At 36.3% G+C, this 20,874-nt stretch overlaps 1 protein-coding gene across 1 annotated transcript in view; it reads right to left on the reverse strand.

Annotated features, from left to right (window-relative positions):
- Positions 1-13,299: 13,299 nt before the first annotated feature.
- The window catches only part of E(Pc) (Enhancer of Polycomb), a 42,933-nt gene continuing 35,358 nt past the window's right edge, over positions 13,300-20,874 (reverse strand). Inside the window, exons 11-12 of the mRNA XM_090162975.1 lie at positions 18,612-18,975; positions 13,300-13,923 (exon numbers count right to left, since the gene is read on the reverse strand). Coding sequence (XP_090019101.1) covers positions 13,839-13,923; positions 18,612-18,975 — 449 coding nt within the window. The 3' untranslated portion in view covers positions 13,300-13,838. The remainder of the gene's footprint in view (positions 13,924-18,611; positions 18,976-20,874) is intronic.

Raw genomic sequence — 20,874 nt, forward strand, 5'->3', positions numbered from 1 at the left:
TAAATAATAGGCTTATTCACTTTCAATTATTTAAACATTTTGCAATTTTTATTAAACTATTAGTTATTTAAATAAATATTGAAATATAGCTGAGCTTATTTTATTCATGGAAAAAAATTAATCGACTGCCGAGCACTAACTTTTGCAACTCGAAAGACTATAATTTTACACAAATGGATGGCTGGTTAATTTTTAATAGTAAAATAATATATTCTAAAGTTGGAAAATCATTTTTAAGTTACATAATCAATAAAAATTCCAAAAACCATTTATTGAAAATAAATAAAAAATAATAATAATTAAATTAAAAATAGCAACATTGTAAATAGAATTTTCTCTGACTATACACAGTGAACGAACGGGTGTTTAACGGTGGCTAAATTAAAACAACATTAAGTTTAATAATTTTAATTATTTTCAAAATTAAACATTACTTACTTTGATTTATAAGTTTATTTTTCTGCTGAACAGCGTTACCAGAAACACGCAAAGCTATCGATCGTACAAGACACGGTATATGAAATTCGGCCGGATTGCGAGCTATATCTTTAAATTCATAATTTATGATTACCTCTAGGATATAACTGGTTCAATTGCATTAGCCTTGTGATTTTATAACCACACCCTAATTATCGTCACGTGTAAACGTTATCAACTACAGTTACAGCCTTGTAAAACTAGTTTGGATTTTTCAACAATTTTCTAACAAACGATAAAATTATAAACGCAGATCACGTTTCACAAGGAAACATTCAACAGAGCCAGTGAGAAGAAAAAACTGGTTTTTACAAACAAATGTTAGATATTAATAAAATATCAATTTATAAATCCTCTAATTTGAAAAAAATTGTAAATAAAAATGAATTGTTTTAAAAACAAAGCTGATTAACAATTTACTTTTTGAAGATACAATCGTTTATAATACTTAACAACTATTAGTAATAATAATAATAATAATACTTCTTTTGCAAAAGACTAACTGTATTGGCTACCAGGATATTTCAATAAATTAAATTTAATTATTAAAAAACGTAAAAACAGTATCATTTTTGTATTTTTATATTGTCAGCGTAGTTTCTATAAATCAATTATCTGTAAGAGCTTTTATTATAAATTAAGATAAAAAATATAAGAATCATTATGAAAAAATAGCAAGATTTGGAATGTCTCACTAGAATAAAGTGAATTTTCTCAAAAATACTTTTATTTTATATTAATAAATAATAAGTGTAACCTGGTACACTATCGAATGTTAATTATAAAACAATTTAATTTTATCGTATATGTTTTTATATAGAGGGAATTATTTACATGTTTAAACAGGCAACGTAATTTGTTGAACTTGTGTGCTTTTTCGAACGTAGGGGCGCAACGGTCTTAGATTTTGTTATTCTAATAAAAAGATAAAAACTAAACATTAATTAACACTAATTATATTCTGTTTTCAATCCAAGGTATCAGATTTCGAACAATTTAGCTTAAATTATTATTTATTAATTAGACGACATGTTCTACAACCTGTGTCATATAACCGTTTTATTTATGGATTTCAGTTTAAACAGCAGAACAGTTATCATATTCCCAATCACAAAGACAATTCAACTGTTAAGTACATAGAATTCAAAATAGAAATATTAATTGCAGAAGCATGTTCCTTAAAAAAGAGGATATTTAAATCGATTATTTTTTTATTTTAAACCTTAATTACCGTTGATTGTTTATTATGTCGTTATTGTATTATTTATTTATCTCCAAAAGTAAATAAAGTTTCATTTCAACAGGGGTAAAACATAAGTTATTGGGCGGATATTGACCAATCAGGCCTATTGCAATTTGTTGTGTTTTAAAATATGTATTTTATTTCAACAGGGGTAAGTTAAATTGTATTTTATTTCGACCGGGGTTATACATAAGGGGCTATATCTCGGGCGGATATTGACCAGCCCCATTGTAATTTGTTTTAAAATGTGTATACATAGTTTGCACCGAAGGGAGGGGCCTATGGTCTCCAAGGAAACTGGGAGGGCGATCAAAAATTCAAACCATTTCGCGCGTAGCTACTAAATAGGTAGCCATTTTGTTGGTAATCTCGTCAAAGCGACAAAACTAATTAGATTTATGCTTTCAAATTTTAAATGGGCCCTAAACAAAGTCAGATAAGATTCTAAAGCCGGGTTATTTAAATAAAATATCAAATTACGACAGAAATATCTACGAAAAGAAGTTGACAAAGCTTATCAAAGTTAGGCCTTTGCGGTCATCCTTTTTACAATTACCTTCACTATCGGATAAAATAAACAATTTTCGCTCTCCCTTGGTAATTGAACTACTCGAACAATTTTTAACCAGGCAGATAACCATTTTTAACGTGAAACTAATTTCTTAATCATTTGAAAATACTTAAAATCCGCAAACAAACGATTGAAACTGTTAACCCTCCCGTTTTACTAAGAAATCTACACCGGCAAAATGGCGGCATAGAACCGTTCATTCTAGCTCAAATTAAATATTTATTCTTGGTTCTTATATCTATACTTGGAACTGCGTCATTGATGACGTAGGGATGCAAACTATGTATTGATTGTTTATTTAGTAATTTCCAAAAAGTAAATAAAGTTTAATTTTCAACAGGGGTAAGTTGGATATCACGTGATTGGGTGTGGCCAAAAGTTGCCAAGGCTATAAAGGGAAGGTTTCCCCATCTCGCAAATAACTAATTAGCATTTTAAACGGCGAAAAAACGAAAAAAGTGACACCAAAAGTAAATAAGTTGACGTAATCGGGGGTGTTACATATTACCGCCGATATCTCGGTTCGACCTTGTCCGATCGTGACCAAACTTGTTGCGGTGATAGACCGAGGCTTAGAGGTTGTGAACATTGCTCGAGCGTCGAGGTCAAAGATCATCTTCAAGGTGAAATTTGAGATTGAAATTAAAATATTATGTTGATTTTTTTCCAAGGACAAAAATTTTGTTTTTGGAAAATATTTTGGGGGTGTCTTGGGGGGGGGGGGTTATGGTGGCCATCTTGGAAATAAAAGCGTTAAGTTTTAGTTCTCTACTACTTACCGTACGACGATGCTCCTCCCCTCGCAGGGGATGGCCAGTTTGGTGAACAACTGTGAGACTTCGGGGAGGAAGCTGGTCATCGGTTGTGATGCTAATGCTCACCATGAAATCTGGGGCAGCTCAGACTGCAACCAGCGTGGTAATGACTTAATGGAATATCTAGTTAGTACCAGACTTCACATTCTGAATAAAAATAATGTACCAACTTTTGTTACTTCTAACAGAAGTGAGGTCATTGATCTTACACTGTGTACAGCGAATGTCGCAGACAAAATTAAGAACTGGCATGTGTCTAACGAACCGTCTTTGTCGGATCACAGACACATTTGCTTTACTATTCTGGTCAAACCTTAATGGGCTTGTACCACTATTCGTAACCCTAGGGGCACAGATTGGTCCGGTTACAGGGAAGACTTAAGCTTCTTCCTTAAAGGTGATAAGCCACAACTTTCATGGGTGTTGGATTTCGATTTGGCTGTTGATCGCGTGCAACAGTCCATTATCGACTCCTATCACCGCAATTGTCTGGCAAAGCCTGCCAACTGGCCAAGGTTAGTTCCTTGGTGGAGCAACGAGATTGGCAGGCTGCGCAAAGAAGATTTGGTATCAATGACACATTGTGCCTTTGGATCAAATCTATGTTAACAGACCGGAAAGTGACATCCTCCTTGCTGGGTGAATCCCTGCTGGTCTCCACCAGTCGTGGTTTCCGACAGGGGGGAGGGGGTTCTATCTCCCCATCTTTGGTGCCTGGTGGTGGATGAACTTGTTCGGAGGTTGAACAAGGGAGGATGCCACTGTTTCGGTTACGCTGATGATATTGCTATCATAATTACTTTGAAATTCCCGGTAACAGTGAAGGATGTAATGAGGAGGGCTCTATCATCAGTTGAGAGCTGGTGCAGGGAGGTCAACCTCATGGTTAATCCTAATAAAACTGTATGGTTTCCTTTTACTCGTAAAAGGATAAAAGGCATGTTCGAGGGTCTTTCCTTATTTGGAAAGGACCTAGTGGAGAGTACCGAGGTTAAGTACCTCAGGGTCATCCTAGATAGCAAACTAAAATGGAAGCCACACCTTGACTATAAAGTCAAGAAGGGTAAAATGTTATTTTGGAGAACTAGAAGTACAGTTAGCAAAACCTGGGGCCTAAGCCCCAGAGCTGTGTACTGGCTGTACACTATGATCATCAGACCTATCCTGTCCTAGGCAGCTGTGTTCTGGTGGCCAAGAGTTACTTTAAGGACTGTGCAGTTTGATCTGCGCACTCTACAAAGGCTCGCTTGTGTCGGCATTACAGGAGCCATGAGAACAGCCCCAAGCGCTTCTCTGGAAATTCTCCTGAATATGCTTCCTCTCCACCTTTTTATTGAGGAAGCAGGCTATTTAGGTGCCTATAGGCTTAACCAAAATGACTGGTGGAAGGCTAATAATTGGGAGCATAGCCACACCAAGCTCTATCGGGATATTTCCAATCAGATCCCGATTTTGACAATGGGTTCTGATATGATGGTTACTAAACTACACTTAAGTAAACCTTTTGAGGTCAACTTCCCTAGCCGTGCGGAGTGGAGTAACTTTACCCTCGGTACCAGAGGAGAGATCGTCTAGTTTACTGATGGGTCTAAGGCCCACTATGGCACTGGTGTGGGGATGTATTGCATTACTAATAATTTTGACTTCTATGAAAGCCTAGGGATACACACTAGTGTATTCCAGGCAGAAATTTTTGCCATTTGCTCTTGTGTTGCTTACTGTTTACATCAGGGGTATCATGGGAAGGTTATCCAGATTTATTCGGATAGCCAGGCCGCTCTTAGAGCTCTCAGCCAGTATAGTATTCTTTCTAAGCTGGTTTTGAGCTGCTTGGATCTCCTCTGTGCTCTTGGGTTGCACAATAAAGTTAAACTTTCTTGGGCGCCTGGGCATAAGGGGCATCTTTGGAGCGAAAGGGCCGACGCCTTGGCCAAGGAAGGTGCGAGGGCTGGGTGCATTGGGCCGGAACCTGCTCTCCCTGTCTCCCGAGGACTTGTACGCGGCTTGATCTCCAAGTTTGTCAGATCGTCAACTTAGACAATGGTCTGAGATTGAGGGTGAAAGGCAGGCCAAAGAGTTTACTCTTGGCCCTTCTAGGCAGAGAGCCAGAGAACTAATCTCGCTCTCTAGGGCTAGTATTAGGATGGTTATTGGCCTACTTACAGGCCATTGCCATCTAAACAGACATTTAACTCTTATTGGGGTTAGCGATGACCTGATTCGCAGAGCTTGTCTAGCTGAGGAGGAAACTGCCTCACATGTACTCTGTAGCAGCGATTTCTATGCAGCCCAGAGGTTTGAGCATTTGGGTATGCACCGGTTGGAGACGTATGACGTCTCTAACATCACGGCGAGGCAGATTTTAGCTTTGTGTCAGCAATAGGACTTATTTAAGTCACCCAGTTTGGGGATGCACAATGGATCTTAGGTCGAAGTGCTTGGCTTGCCACCCCACTCAATAAAAAAAACATAGAAGGCCTAGATAAAATAATTTTCATTAAAATTTCAACCAACACTTTTCAATAGAAATATATTCTGAAATTAGACATGATCATGCAGATAGCAGCTTGAATACGCATGTGCCAATTTAAAAATTGGGCAATTTTTGGAGGTGGAGGTTACACGTATAGAAGAGGAAAAGCAACTCAGTCGTTTTGCCTATTGACTTCTGGTAGCCGGCAGTCTTGTAAATAGCACCGGTCTGCAGGACAAAATCCTGTTTGTTAATTCAGAAACTTTGAGCAATGCACAATGTGTACAATTCAAAAAAAAATATTTAAGTTGGATTTCTTAATGTATGTCAGTTTCTTTCTCGCTAGAAAGTTGACAGACCTACCACCAAGAAGATTCTTGTAATGTTTGACACTTCAGGCAAAATCGTCAACCGGCTTAACTGGACAATATGGGGATCACACCTTCAAATTAAGTCTCAAAGGACTTATATACATAAACTGTCTTATGTCAGTCACAGAAACCACATGGAATGTTTTAAAAATATAATCTGAAATCATTGATGAACCACTCAAGAGGGATTTGAGTTCAGAAAGCGGACGTCCAATGGAGAAACATTATTGCCAACATAAAAAAATTTAAAAACACTTTAGGCATCTAAAATGACAAATCAGTTGGTCCTCATTGGAATACATCGATTGACCATTTTTAGTTCATTGTTCATCTGGTATAGCGAGGTATTCAATCGGCAAAGGCTTCCGAATTCATTAAATATTCGAGCTAGGCTAATGCTACAAAATGTGGAAATTATAATGCATGTAGTAAAAAACATTTCCAAAAACAAAAAATATATGAACACTTTTCTACAACCATAGATTAAGAAAGGCATTTACACCTTTCTTAGTCAATGCTACAACGTCAAAATGCCAGATGCCAGAATTCAAAATTTTATATTTTTAACTAATCAGGGTTGAAAACTCAACTATTGCATATAGTCCGTCGGCCAACCAAAATTTTGGTACCACCTGGGCGGGCAAATTTCTATCTATACCACGTTGTACCTGATGACCCTCTTATAAGATTTTGATGTGATAGCAATCTCGTGGGGGTAGCTTAAGGGGGTAAAAGGGGGTCAAAGGTCATTTTGGTGCAATTCGTAGTTAAATATATCACTTAATTACTAATATTAACCTTGTTTTCACCAGTTCTACAATTAGTTTTCCAGTTAAATTCTAGGTCTTGCTTCTTGCGCAATTTTGTCTTGCTTTAGTTGTATGTAGAGGTACGTTCTAAAACGCCTCACTTGGTGGCTCTTAAGTGGTGGAAATTTCAAATTTTAATAACGAATATATAACCTCCTCTCCTACTCCATCTTTCACTTCTCGACGAGGCATAAGTGAAAACTATACCGTTATGACACATTTGAAATCGTACGTCGCTTTTGTTTGTTTTCTAATGCAAATAATTAAAATTATTCTCTGAATTCTTGACCCATAAGAAAATGGAGAAGTCTGAAGGGCTTCCACAAAAGAGTTTAATCCATTGCTGTGACGATGAATCTAATTTGATATCGCCTCAAGACATTCAATCTTGGAACTCATTGAAAAGAGCGGCCGAAATAAGGCGTCATGAGCCAATTTTAAAAATCGCAGAAAGTGTATCAGGTACTTTCACTTCTCGACGAGGCATAAGTGAAAACTATACCGTTATGACACATTTGAAATCGTACGTCGCTTTTGTTTGTTTTCTAATGCAAATAATTAAAATTATTCTCTGAATTCTTGACCCATAAGAAAATGGAGAAGTCTGAAGGGCTTCCACAAAAGAGTTTAATCCATTTCTGTGACGATGAATCTAATTTGATATCGCCTCAAGACATTCAATCTTGGAACTCATTGAAAAGAGCGGCCGAAATAAGGCGTCATGAGCCAATTTTAAATATCGCAGAAAGTGTATCAGGTACTGTAATACCCGGTGTACAATACCATAGAAAATGCTGTAGCTTATTCACGATGAAAAGAGACCTAAAGAAAATTACTTTACAAAATAACTAGCGAGAAAACCACCCTGATCAAGCTTCAAGTTCTGACACACGTTTGGTAAGATCAAAGCCAACTTCTAGAGTTTATGACATTAAGTGCATTTTTTTGTGAAAATAACAAGTTTATACGGGAAAAAAAACTAGAGAATCACATATTAAATGCTGTGACTTTTCGATCTGATGAAAAAATTAGGGAGGTAGCAACTAAGAAAATTGATGCCAGAATAATTAGTGTGGTATGTAGAGATATAGTTGCTGCCGAAGGGCACTATCACCGTACCTGTTACCGCACATATACGAGGGGAATAAAAGATCTGAATGGGTTAGACCGACATCAATCTGCGGCTGGCGAAAATGACTTCCATTCTGGAGACAATTCATATGATATAACCGTGTTAAACGTGTGTAATCTTCTATTCGAGTTTGTCCGGAACGATGTCATATTAAAATCGCAAGTTGTGTCATGGTATATCTGACTGAAAAGCTTGTTTTCTTTATGAGTTATTTGGGAGTAACCTAGGTAAAATGGGTTAGACCGACATCAATCTGCGGCTGGCGAAAATGACTTGCATTCTGGAGACAATTCATATGATATAACCGTGTTAAACGCGTGTAATCTTCTATTCGAGTTTGTCCGGAACGATGTCATATTAAAATCGCAAGTTGTGTCATGGTATATCTGACTGAAAAGCTTGTTTTCTTTATGAGTTATTTGGGAGTAACCCAGGTAAAATACTCAACGGAAAAACATATTCGTCGGAAGTTGGAGAACGAATTTCAAAGTAGCATTTGTTTACTCTCCGACGACAATGGTCGCCTTCTTTTATACCCTACAAATATATCACTTCACGAGTTGATCAAAGAAAATTACTCTTTAAAAGCACAATTAAATTCGCTCAAATCCGAACTAAGTTTTGATGACAACATCGCCACAAAATTCGCCCTAAAAGTTAGAGATGAAATTAAAAGCATTCCTACCCCTAAGCATTGGCCACCTAAACTGGATCTATTAGAGGACCAATTTGTCATTCCAAAGACATTATCCAAGTTTCTGTACACTTTACTGTGCAAAAACGAAATCAAAGACAATCCATCTCCACGAACTATGCGCTACGTTTCATCTTTTGCCCAAGATTTAATATATTCCGTCTCAAGAGGCCAAACCCATCTTCCAAAGCACATACTTCTAGTTTTTGGAGTGAAGTCTCTAACTGGCAATGCCGAGTTAATACACGTTTTAAATCGGTTTGGACATTGTATATCTTATACTAAGTTGGAAGAGATTGATACAGCGCTCTGTATTCAAAAGCTTACCGTGCAAGAATACGGATGTTCTGTTATACCATCAAATATCTACCCTGGAATACACACAACTTTAGCTTGGGACAACATAGATCGACTGGAAGAAACGCTAGACGGAAAGGGAACTTCACACCGCGTTAACGGAATTGCAGTTCAACCGAAAATGTTTGGTGCTCACCCTTTCAGTACATTGCCATCTATAGAGAAAACCAAACAAAGCGTAGCAGTTCAACCTCCTATTTTAGAAACGTATAACGTTGGTCAGAAAAAAAATCCAAGAATGCAGGACTCTTTACACAATTAAAAAGTTTTTAAAATTGGAAGTTATGGAAAATAATATGTTTTAATAATGTTGTTTTTTTGTGTTTATAAGTTTTTGCTTATCATTCTTTGGTTCTGTTTACCTAATTTTAATATTATACAATTGTTCTTTTAAATAATAAGTAATTGTTATTCCAATTGGAATACAAATTTAAAAGCAAGGGCTATAAGTCGATAATCGACTTGGCCCTTTCACTAAAAAATGTATTAATTGAATGAATAAATTTGAATTTGAATTTGAATTTGAAACATATTGACTGCTGAACACCAGGACGCAAGCCACTAACTTAAACAATCCCAGTATAAAAATATCGTTTGGATTATCTCTCACCTGTTACAACAAGACTCTCAAACTATTGCAAAATGGACAGGATTTAATATTCTTACGCATGACCGTGAAGGCATAACTCAAGACTCAGTCGGGTATTTGCCAACTATTAATTCTCCGGCAACTGATTTTTCAACTGTCTTAGAAGTTTTGAATCAGTCACTGGCTATAATGAAATCGTTGAACCTTACTGAGATTGTTTGCGTTTTTGATCAAGCCCTTTACGCGAAAGCAATGGAAATACGTTTCAAACACCCCTAAACATTTCTCAGTATAATTCTAAGAATGGGTTCCTTTCATACAATTTGCAGTTATCGGAAAATGCTATCAAGACGCTGGATTGAAAGATCTGTGCATCGAAGCTGGTGTTTTAATATAAGGTTCTATTTCTGGTGTCTTTATAACAGAGCAGTTAGAGTACATAAACTTTTATACGAAGCGTTGCTGAGATTGGCGGGGAAGGTTTCCTTGAATGGTTTCAAGAAACAAGGAATGAAGACGACCAAGAGTGCTTGAAAATAGTCGTTGAAATGATATCTAGTTTGAGCGAGTCAATTGGTTACGATTCCTTGAACAAGGTTATACAAAGTTCTTCATTCTCAAGAATTAGACTAAAGTTTGAAGAATGAATGGAAATTTTGAGAACCAAAAATGGAACTTTATCTCAATTCTGGGTATCTTATATCAATATGGTGGATACTCATCTAAATTTGATCAGATCGACAAGAGAAGGAGACTGGTTACTTCATCTATCGTCCATTCGAAAAATTATACCATGGTGCTTTGCTTACGACAGAATAAATTACGCACGGTATCTTCCCGTCTACTTTACTGAGATGTCACAACTTCCCAAAACTCATCCAGAGACGGACGAATTTCTGAGAGAAGGGGGGTTTTCCGTTCAAATTGGACAACTGAATCCATTTGGACGAATCCCTGTGGATCAAACCATTGAAGAGACTATAAACAAAGATACGCAAACGGCGGGAGGAACCAAGGGTTTCAGCTTGAACCCGGGAGCAATAACTAGGTATTACATCACCTCAGATTCCAGGAGAAAATGTCTAAGACAGTTAAGGAACATAACTGATCAGAAAAAGAGCAACCCTAACCATCCTGACCTTCAAACGTCGAGAGTAAAAAGAGATGAAGTTGATATCCAATCTCTTCTACAACTAATGGAAAGTAGTGGGTTGAACCCAATGCAACGAGGAGAGACTGACTTGGTCAGCCTGTCTACTGGTGTAATACCTCCTGCCGATGTCGAGAATGATCTTTTAAGAGCTGGAAGTGTCGGAGAACAAGCTTATCAAACTTTTAAAGAGGAAAGACTCGAAAATCTTCCAATGAGAGTAAATTTTTTTGACAAGATGAAAAAGTGTAACTTGAAAACTTTCAGTAGCATTAAAAGGCAAAAGAAAATTTGTAGCGGAAAAACAAAGACCTCATTCTCAAGTCGGATCGCAATATCTTTAGCCATATGGTTCTTGTTGCTCAAAGCCGCCAGCTCAACATGAGAGAAGTTCTTGCTGAGTTGCTAATCCGCTTGGTCCTTTGCCTTGGGCTCTTGCAAATGCAGATGGTTCTCCGCGCAAGACAAAAAAAGCCACACTTGCCAAAGAACTGGAAAAACTGAACACTCCTTCAGAGTCCCGAGCTAAACCAGCTGCATGCATTATAGACGGAATGAGTATAGTTCAGAAAATTGGAATACCCAAATCGTTCGGAGATGTCGCAGACATGGTAATGTCTATGCATGGTTTTACGAGAAGGCTTAGAATGTCAGCGAATAGATGTAGTTTTCGATGTATAGAGAGATTTTTCTATTAAAAATGCCGAGAGATGCAGACGGGGTACAAACACAAGTATAACTTTCAGAAACATCACACCAGCGCACCCTATATCGCAGTGGAGAAAATTTCTATGCTCCTCAGTAAATAAAACTAATCTCATTAGGTTCTTAATAGAACAATGGAAATTAGATAAGTACAACAAAAAATTGGGCATAAAACACTATGTAACTTGTGATGACAAATGCTACTCAATCGTGCGTGGCAGTTGTACGGAGGTTTCCTCCCAAGAAGAAGCTGACACCCACATGCTACTTCACACTAATCACCCTGCTAATAACTGTTTAAAATCTACAACGTTTTGTGTCGAAGACACTGACGTTTTAATCTTATGTATAGCATTTTCCAATCAGATTGCAACCCCAATGTATATTAAATGCGGAACACGAAATAGGACAAGATTCTTAGATATAAGGAATCTATCAGAATCCGTTGGATAATCAGTCTGCGACGCCCTAATTGGTTTTCACTCCTTCACAGGTTGTGACACCGTTAGCTCTTTTTCTGGGCGTGGTAAAGTTAAAGCGCTGAGAACAATGAGAAATAATTCAAAATTTCAAAACGCCTTTGCTAAACTTGGGGAATTGTGGGAAATTGAACCGTGCGTTTCTGAAGACATCGAAGCCTTTACTTGCCAAATATATTTATCGCGCAACAAAAATTCGTCCGTCATTGACAGTCTATTTTGTTCCAAAAAAGGAAAAATAGACTAGTTAACTACCACCCTGTAAAGATTGTTCATACATGCACATCTTGCGCGCCAACTATCAAACGTGCATCTGGAAGAAATCTCTACATGTAAATCCTGAAATTCCATCACCAATAAGCTTTGGATGGAAAATGGAAGGTGATAGCTTAGTGATCGATTGGATGCGGACTAGTCCAGCACCGCAAGCGGTTTTAGATCTTTTATCGTGTAATTGCTCGCGTTCTTGCAAACTTCCAACCTGTTCGTGTATGGTAAATGGATTACCCTGTACCGATGTGTAAATTACAGACATGCCAAAATAAAAACCCGGAGGAAGAGGTTGCCACACCAATATTCGAACTAGACGACTCCGACAGTGACTCCATTACTGATACTCTGATAGTGATGACGACTTGTAACTTTTTGAATATTACTTTAAAGATTTCCAGCCATTATAAAATTGAAGTTTGAAAGCGATTTTATGTAAAATAATATTACCCTTACTTTTGTATTAATATTAACGAAAACAAGGTTAATATTAGTAATTAAGTGATATATTTAACTACGAATTGCACTAATACATACATAATCGTATTCCCCTCGTCAAGACCTTTAATTTGAGTATATGCACCAACTATTTAGGGCGATTTGACCATCAAAACACATTTTATGGGGCGTGGCCTTTACACGTGACAACATCGTGCTAATACTCAATCGATGGCATTTTTTTCAAGGAATTTTTTTATGTAATCCCCGTTTTAATCGGTTCAGAGAGTGACGAGATATACGCTTCGAAAGATTCACCAAAATTACCTTTGACCCCCTTTTACCCCTCTTAAGCTACCCCCACGAGATTGCTATCACATCAAAATCTTATAAGGGGGTCATCAGGTACAACGTAGTATCGGTAGAAATTTGCCTGCCCAGGTGGTACTAATTTCTTAAATATTGACTGTTGGCCGACGGACTAATAGTGTAATTCTATAGGCAGCAATAGATTGGGTTGCAAATAACAGATGCTGCTTTAATCATGTGATGTAGCAAAGTTAATTACATCCATAAGATTTTTGATTTTTTTTATAAATTCTCAATTTAATTTTACGAGATGACATTTCTCAACACACTAACAATACAATAAATAATTAAGATGCAAACATAAGTTAAAAATGTTTTAATTTACATTTAAAATTATTTACAAAACAAAGTGGGGTAGATTACTTTCAATAAAAGTTTCTGGGAAAGAGCGGGAAGTGTTTAAAGCATTTTTATCAATTTCTATTGAGCTAAACATTTTGGATGAATATTCCAGTTCAATTTGTTTCAGTAATAACTTTGGAAGCTCTTGTGCTAAAGTGGTATTGAAGGCTTAATTAATCCTTATCCATTTGAACTTGAGTATATGGTAATAAAACCAGACAATTTCATTGAACTAATTTCTAGACTTTAATTAAAAATTAATTTAAAACCTTAGTTTGAATTATGTGAAGTGATTGTTTTTCATGCCTAAAAATAAATACCAGTATTCTTAAACAAAGTATGATTTCATTAAGCCCGTATATCACACCAAATATTACGGATGCCGTAAATTTCTACCATGCTTGCTGCTGTTTGGCAAGCGAAAATTGTAGACATAAGTAAACCTCCGAAGCAGCACCAACACTGTTTTGATAAGAAGTGATGAGTAAAATGCCTCTCACAGTGATTCTTATGGAATTCAGATTTAGTTGTTCTTCAGGTAAGGCTAGTTGTTGTCAGGTAACATCCAACGTATAACCACAATCTGACTGTACAATTTCCATTTTCATTTTGGACACTGGTAAATCTCTATGGGAAGAACTGCAAAGAACCATAAAAATATTTATTGGTGCCACTAGCTTCATCCGTAGTTTATTCGTACATCAGCTAAACAAATTTTTCACAGAAATACCTAAGCAGATCATAAAAAACAACATTTGTATCAGTATTTATTACTAATAAATAACCAAAATCTGAACCTTAAATAACACGACTCAGATTGAGCCAAAATTGCTTGATTTTTCAAAGAAAATTTAATTCTTGTGAATTTGAGTAAAAAGACTGGTAAAGGGCAACGCAACTCATAATGAAGATTAAAATTTTATCTGCACATTCACCTTCAAATGCACCCCATTTAATTCCCCAAGCGTTCTCTAATTCACTATCCCTCATTTTCAAATAAGATTATAAGTATGACTCAAACTATTACTTTAAAATCTACACTTTATAACATTTAAATGAAGTAAAAATTAACAGTATTGTTGAAATACTCTTCATTGAAAAAATTCTGAGTTCAAAGAAAAAATGTTGTAGATATGCGATTGTTTAACATTTAAGCAATATTGTTCCCACCAAATGCCAAACCGTTTCTTCTGTAGCTTAACAGTATAATTCTTACAACTATTCGCGAATATGTGGTCATTTATGCTACTAGCTTTTATCCTCTGCAAATTCTTATGGAAGTCAGTTAATATAGTTAAAAGAATACTAGCACACTTAAATTAGTCTTGTGGATCAAATATCCAGATGATATAAATAGAAAGGTCATGACAAAATTGATCGTACTAGTTAAGCAAGAAATAACTTAAAACCAGCTATTCTGTACATTAAATTTTATTTCAAGCTTTAAACCAAGAATTTTTTGTTTAATATTAGACAGAATGACTATGTTTTGATGATTGTTTTGCATCATGGTCCAATTTGTTCTTGACATTAGAGGGAGAAAGGAAAGTCACAGGCATGAGCATTAGGTCAGAAAACGTTAGTTTTAGTGAACCAATGAGATGACAGGTTGACCTAATTTTTTTGGGTGGAAGGAGCTTAATCTTCAAGCATTACAGGGATTGGTAGCACTGTTAAAAATCGTCTTAAAATCGTCATAGTTATACTAAACTTAAATTTTTGGTTATGTAATCCTATGTGTCGATTAAAAGTCAAAATAAGACACTTAAATTTACACACATTTTATTTAGACCACTTGTGCTTCTGCCTAAGTTTTTAATTGATTCAAAAAAACATGTGTTTTTTGACTTGGCTAAACTATAGTTTTTGTATTTTAGATACTTTTTCTGTATCTGAAGTATGAAAATTCTGCATCTTTGACTATGGCCAATATTGTGTAGTTTTTCTCTACAGCAAATGCATGGGTGATGTAGCTTTACGAGGCTCCATTAAGTTAGCCCCCCCAAGCATGCAATTGTCAAATTAATTAGTGCACCCATCATGCACAGTAGTGCACCACCAAAATTTTTATGTACCATCGGGAGAAGTAAATAAATTTTAAAATCAAAGTGGGGGCTAAGTTAACAACAGCCCCCCATATTTTATATTGATAATAATAACATAAATAATCAATTGCACCAACGGTGCACTATCAAGCACCACCAAATTATTTTATTGCACCAACGATGCACTACCATGACCACAGAGATTTCTCATTGCAATTGCACCATACCCCTTTAGGAGATTAATTGAATTTGCACTTTCCAAGCTTTTAAAAAAAATAAATTACGTGCCGTGGAGGGGGGGGGAGGATATGTTAACGACAGCCCCCACTTCTGATATTGATAAAAATAACTACCCCAATCGATTGCACCCTCAATTCACTACTATGCAAAACAGTTAGTTTTCATTGCACTGCACTTCTTTTGAAGATATGACTTATTTCAATATTAACATGGGGGCTAGGTTGATGACAGCCCCCCCACATCAGATATTGATTAGCGATAAAGTGAAAAACAGATTGTTGAATATCAAAAGATCATTATCTAATACACAAACGACAATGGCGTAAAAATGATTGACAAACGTTTGCAAAGATTTCCAGTGTGTTACGAAGTCTCACAGCCGTAAATGGTCGACATCTCAGACTTCGGTTTTATAAGCTAAGTGTTTGAGATGACCCACCTCATAGCACGGCTGAAATGTGGTGGTGCTCCAACGTGCAAGAACCACATTCGCTGTCTAGTCGCTAATGGAACATCCTCCAGTAACTCTGATAAGGGTCGGTGCCTCCATTTAGCCTAGACAGAAGGAAGTAAGGTTCCACTAAATTGTCTCCAACAATGCGATACCAGATGTTGAGACTGAATTTTTCTTGGTGCGATGCGACAACAGCTCCACGAGGGTTGTATTGGCTCACTGTATCAACTTCTGCCAGTGGTTTGTGGACAGTGCACAGTATGATCCAAAGTTCCCAAATATCATCCTAGCATGCGATGAGGCCAATTTCTCCAGAGATGGTATTCTCAATTTGCACAATAACCAACAGTGTAGCCAAAAAAACCATCTAAATGGAGTCATACTAGAATATCTTCAACGAGCCTTACCAGAGCCACTGGAGGGCGTTCCGTTAAGAGACTAGACAGCGAATGTGATTCTTGCACGATGGAGTGCCACCACTATTCAGCAGTGCTTTGAGGTGGGTAGGACGGCACGATCTTCCGATTTTATTGAACCCAATGCGATTTTTATCTTTGGAGACATCTCAGAACCGAAGTGCATTCAATATTTTTGGTGGTGCACTACGGTGCATGATGGTTACAATAAGGTGCAGTAACTAATTTTAAAATTGCATGCTTGGGGGGGGGGGGGTCAACTTAATGGAGCCGCTTTACAAACCTGCAAAGGTATTTTATCAAGAGATAGAGATAGTGTCAGCTGGGATACATTTCAAATTTTTGACTTAAGGTCCATCATTAATTTTTATGTTCCGAATTCTAAAATAGGCAAAATTTAACTACAGCGGCCTCATGTATTTCTTGTTTGTTTTTGGCGGAGAATGTAGCACTTGACGCGTAGATTATGAAGCGCTTTTTTTGGGCCGCAAATGATATTTTTTTAATTAACTTAATTTTAAAAAAGTAGTAATTTTATAAGGATTAGCCTTTTTTTGGGCCGCAAAACATAATTCTTTAATGAACTTAATTTTAAAAAAGTAGTCATTTTAGGATATTAGCGTTTTAATGTTTTTTTTGGCGGATAATGTAGAACTTCACGCGTAGATTACGAAGTGATTTTTTGAGCCGCAAATGAGAATTTTTTAAATTAATTTTAGGGGATTAGTAACGTTTTTCTTAAAAATAGCTCCGTCGTGTATCCGCCGACATCACTTTTTATGAACGCACCAGCCCCATTCTGAGCATTGATGGTGGGCCTTCTGTAATCGTACCTAGTGGCATCGTAATTAATGAAATCGTATCAACTTAAATAGTAACAAAAATTAGAACAGGTTTGAAGCATACTTTAAAATTCTCCGTATTGGCGCCTGACGGCGCCGCACACTTCGCACAAGCACTGGGGGCACGCGAAGCCTCCCCAACCTCATACTAAAAAAAGCGACGGGCCATCTATAACGCGACCTAGAGGACAGTACCAAGCCTTACGCATCAAGTATTTAATTTTAAATTATCAACAACCAAAAACGTGAAAAGGCCCAAAAAGTGCAAGCTTTTCAACTAAATTAAAACCTGAAATAAGCGTATGTGGCCCAAAAATATATAACACCTAGAAAATGAACAAAAACTTTAATGGATTTTATAAACTACCGGAATATCACGTGGAAATTATTAGAACACCGAAACTGTGGTGTCGGCGAACACACAATGGAAATAAATACAACGAAACACGTGAAATTTAAAAAATTTCACATTTTTGTGCATTTAAATTAAAAAATTAAATAATCATTTGCGGCCAAAATAAAAAATACCCTCGACATCTACATGACAAGGTCTATCAGGCGCAACCAAAATGAATATCCAATTCACTGAGGCCGCTGTAGTTCACTTCACCCAACTTGGGCATCAGAAACAGCGAAAGCCACCAGAATGTCTTACATTTTAGTTTGTTTTGGAAATTAAGTATAGATATCTGTTTTTTAATAATTTAATTCCTTATCCGTAAAACAATGATTTTACTAAAGGTAGAATTTTTATTCCAACTTTGTATTAATGTTCTCCATAATGGTTAAAATTATTTTGTAAATCTCAAACTTAGGCTTAATAAATTTTGGTCCTACTATTTTCTCTGGTTTTCCTCTCGGCTGGTTCTAGCAGCAACCTGCTGGCAAATGACGTTAACAATAGGTACCTTAGAAATGCAAGGAAGCCTACCCTTCTATTTAAAGACTAAGTTAAATAGTCACTATCATTATTACTATCAATATCTTTTAAAACTTTCACGCAAAAATCTAATACACCAAGAAAATTCGGACACTATCTCTTTGAAAAAAATAATTTATGTAATCCGTGAGACTTAACCTTTGATTTGAATTTAAGTTTCAACTTTCTAAAATTAATTATTGAAATATGATTTTGGTATCAGCAGATTGATAAAAAATACTTTTCAATATTGAATTTATAATTTCAATTGGAAATTTTCTGTCTAACAATTAAGCTTCTTTATCACCGACTATGGAATGGTACATTTGCTGTCAGAGTTAATTTGATTCAACTGAAACTATCAAATGCTTACATTAAATAAACTTAAAAAAATCCACGAGATGGTTATACCTTACTAATTCACTACAGGTGCTTTCCAAATTGGGCTGTTGCAGGTGTTTGAGCTGTTGGCCCTGTTGGACGGGTGATTTTGTCATAGGATTGTTCTGAAACTCTACTTTTTGTAACACATCCGTTCCTCCAATGGAATTTCTAAAGTGAAACTGTTGTTGCATTGGCGCCAGCATTGATGGTTCCAAATGGACTCTACCAGATGTAATACTTCCATCGGGTAAAGTGATCTCTACCAAAGTTTCCAATTGGTTCATCAACAGATCCGAAGAATCAAGTGCTATGGAAGAGACCCTTTGAGATACTGGTACGTCTTGTTCTTTGTGTTTGTTGAGTAGTGATATCTCAAGTGACTTGGTTGATGCTATGAAAAAAATCAAGAGAAAAATAATTTTTTTTTTTAAATAAACACAATTTTCAGAAGCAATTTCAATGCAACCAAATAACCACATTCTAAGAAAAATATACAATTATTGGTACATATGCTGAACAATATATAAGTGGCATAAACTAAGTCGCCATCTTGAAATGAATTATGGAATGAGCTTTGTTTAAGTTTTTTGGCCATTTAAATTTTGAGTGTTTTGATATTATTCGTAGTTGCACACTTTTATATCTTTTGAAATAGCTTGGTGACGTCATTTGTAAAGAAAGCAAACATCCATGTGGCATTTTGCAAACTCGTGTGGTGGCGCTACTAGCTTGAATTGAGACCATTAAATTTAAAGCAATAAAATTTTTGCCCACAAGGGTGTGAACAATACTGTTTATCTTTTTTGGTTAAAAATTAATTATTAAATTGTAATGTTCATTGGTCATTGGGCCAAGGGGATAAATTTATTTTCTTAGGCCTGTTCTATGGGGTGATTCTTTATTTAAAGGGGCGCAAAAGGTTGGTGGCACAGAGGGGGGTTGAAACCTCATGGAGAAAGGGGAAAGTATAGTCATTTTTTTATTTCCTATTAGCGATTTTTGGGGAGGGGGGGTTTGGGGAGAAGGTATTCCTAGGAGCCTACATTCCCCCCCCCCCGGTTTCATCCCACCCTATTTTACCCCTGGAGTTTCCACCCAACCTGTACCACTGAAGTTTGGAGCCCCTTTAAATCGGATTTTTTTATTTTATTGATTTTTATACAATTTATGTCTTATTTTCCTGTATAATTAACGGATATTTTACTTTTACCAGTTAGCTAATCTTGAATTAAATTAAATCTTAAATGAAATATACATTTAACATTTTAGTTTGCTCAGATTATCTATGTATTTTAAATTTTTAAGAACCATTTTTGGTCAATTTGTAATCCCCCATTGAAATACATGGTGTGATTTAAAAAAATCACTTGATTTAAATCAACCAACTTATTTCAGCACTAACAAGTGTAATATTCATGCATAAATAGTGGTGATATTGACAAACACTACAATGAAATAAGATTCAAGTATTTTTTCAGTTGGCATTCAGTGCCATGCATTGAAAATGGTACTGAGACAGGATTTCTCTTTCTCCAACCAGCGCTAGTCCAACAAGAAAATAGATCCACTTGTTTTCAGTACCAGAACTAGGGTATATTGTGAAAAATATAAATTTTTTATAGAATTTTTCAATAATTGGGTTCCAAAAAGAGCTTGGAGCAATGTTTTACCCATCATAAAACTGTTGCCTCAATCAATATGTTAAGAATGAACAATTTGAAGTTTCATTTAAACCAAGGAATACCTCTGCGTGTGGTGCCATACCAGAGTGATTGGGAAAAATCTTATCACCTCGGGCAGGAATCGAACTTACGACCTTTCGGTTACCGTCCCAACGCCACTACCATTGGCTCTACCCCAATCGTCTTTATCTTCTGCAGTCGTAGCTTCTCCATAAGTAGAAGGTTCATCACAGTTCGCGAAACAAAAATCCAAACCATCAAATCGTGACATTAAATTAATGTCAGGGGTTTCCTCATTTGGTGTTACACTACTTGTTTGTTTCAGATTACAGATTCCCTCGAATGGGTCCTTGGTAGAGAAATTAATGAGATCGGGATCCATTTCAATATTATTCATTTTACAGAAATCAGTGACTTCTCTTGTGCTTCTTAATTCTCTCTTCCTGTCGCCATATTTATAATAAATGTCGTAATTACCGGCAGTTTTTCCCGATTCCCTTTGCCATCTTATTCTTGTCCATTTGGGTTCCTCTAACTTGCCTTCCTGTACTAGTCGTACTTGTCTTCTCTCGACTTCCGAAGATCCTCGTACAGGAGTTTGAGGATGT

This window comes from Leiobunum rupestre, chromosome 11 (assembly GCF_980474605.1).
Source record: "Leiobunum rupestre chromosome 11, qqLeiRupe1.1.hap1, whole genome shotgun sequence".
Lineage (NCBI taxonomy): Eukaryota > Metazoa > Arthropoda > Arachnida > Opiliones > Sclerosomatidae > Leiobunum > Leiobunum rupestre.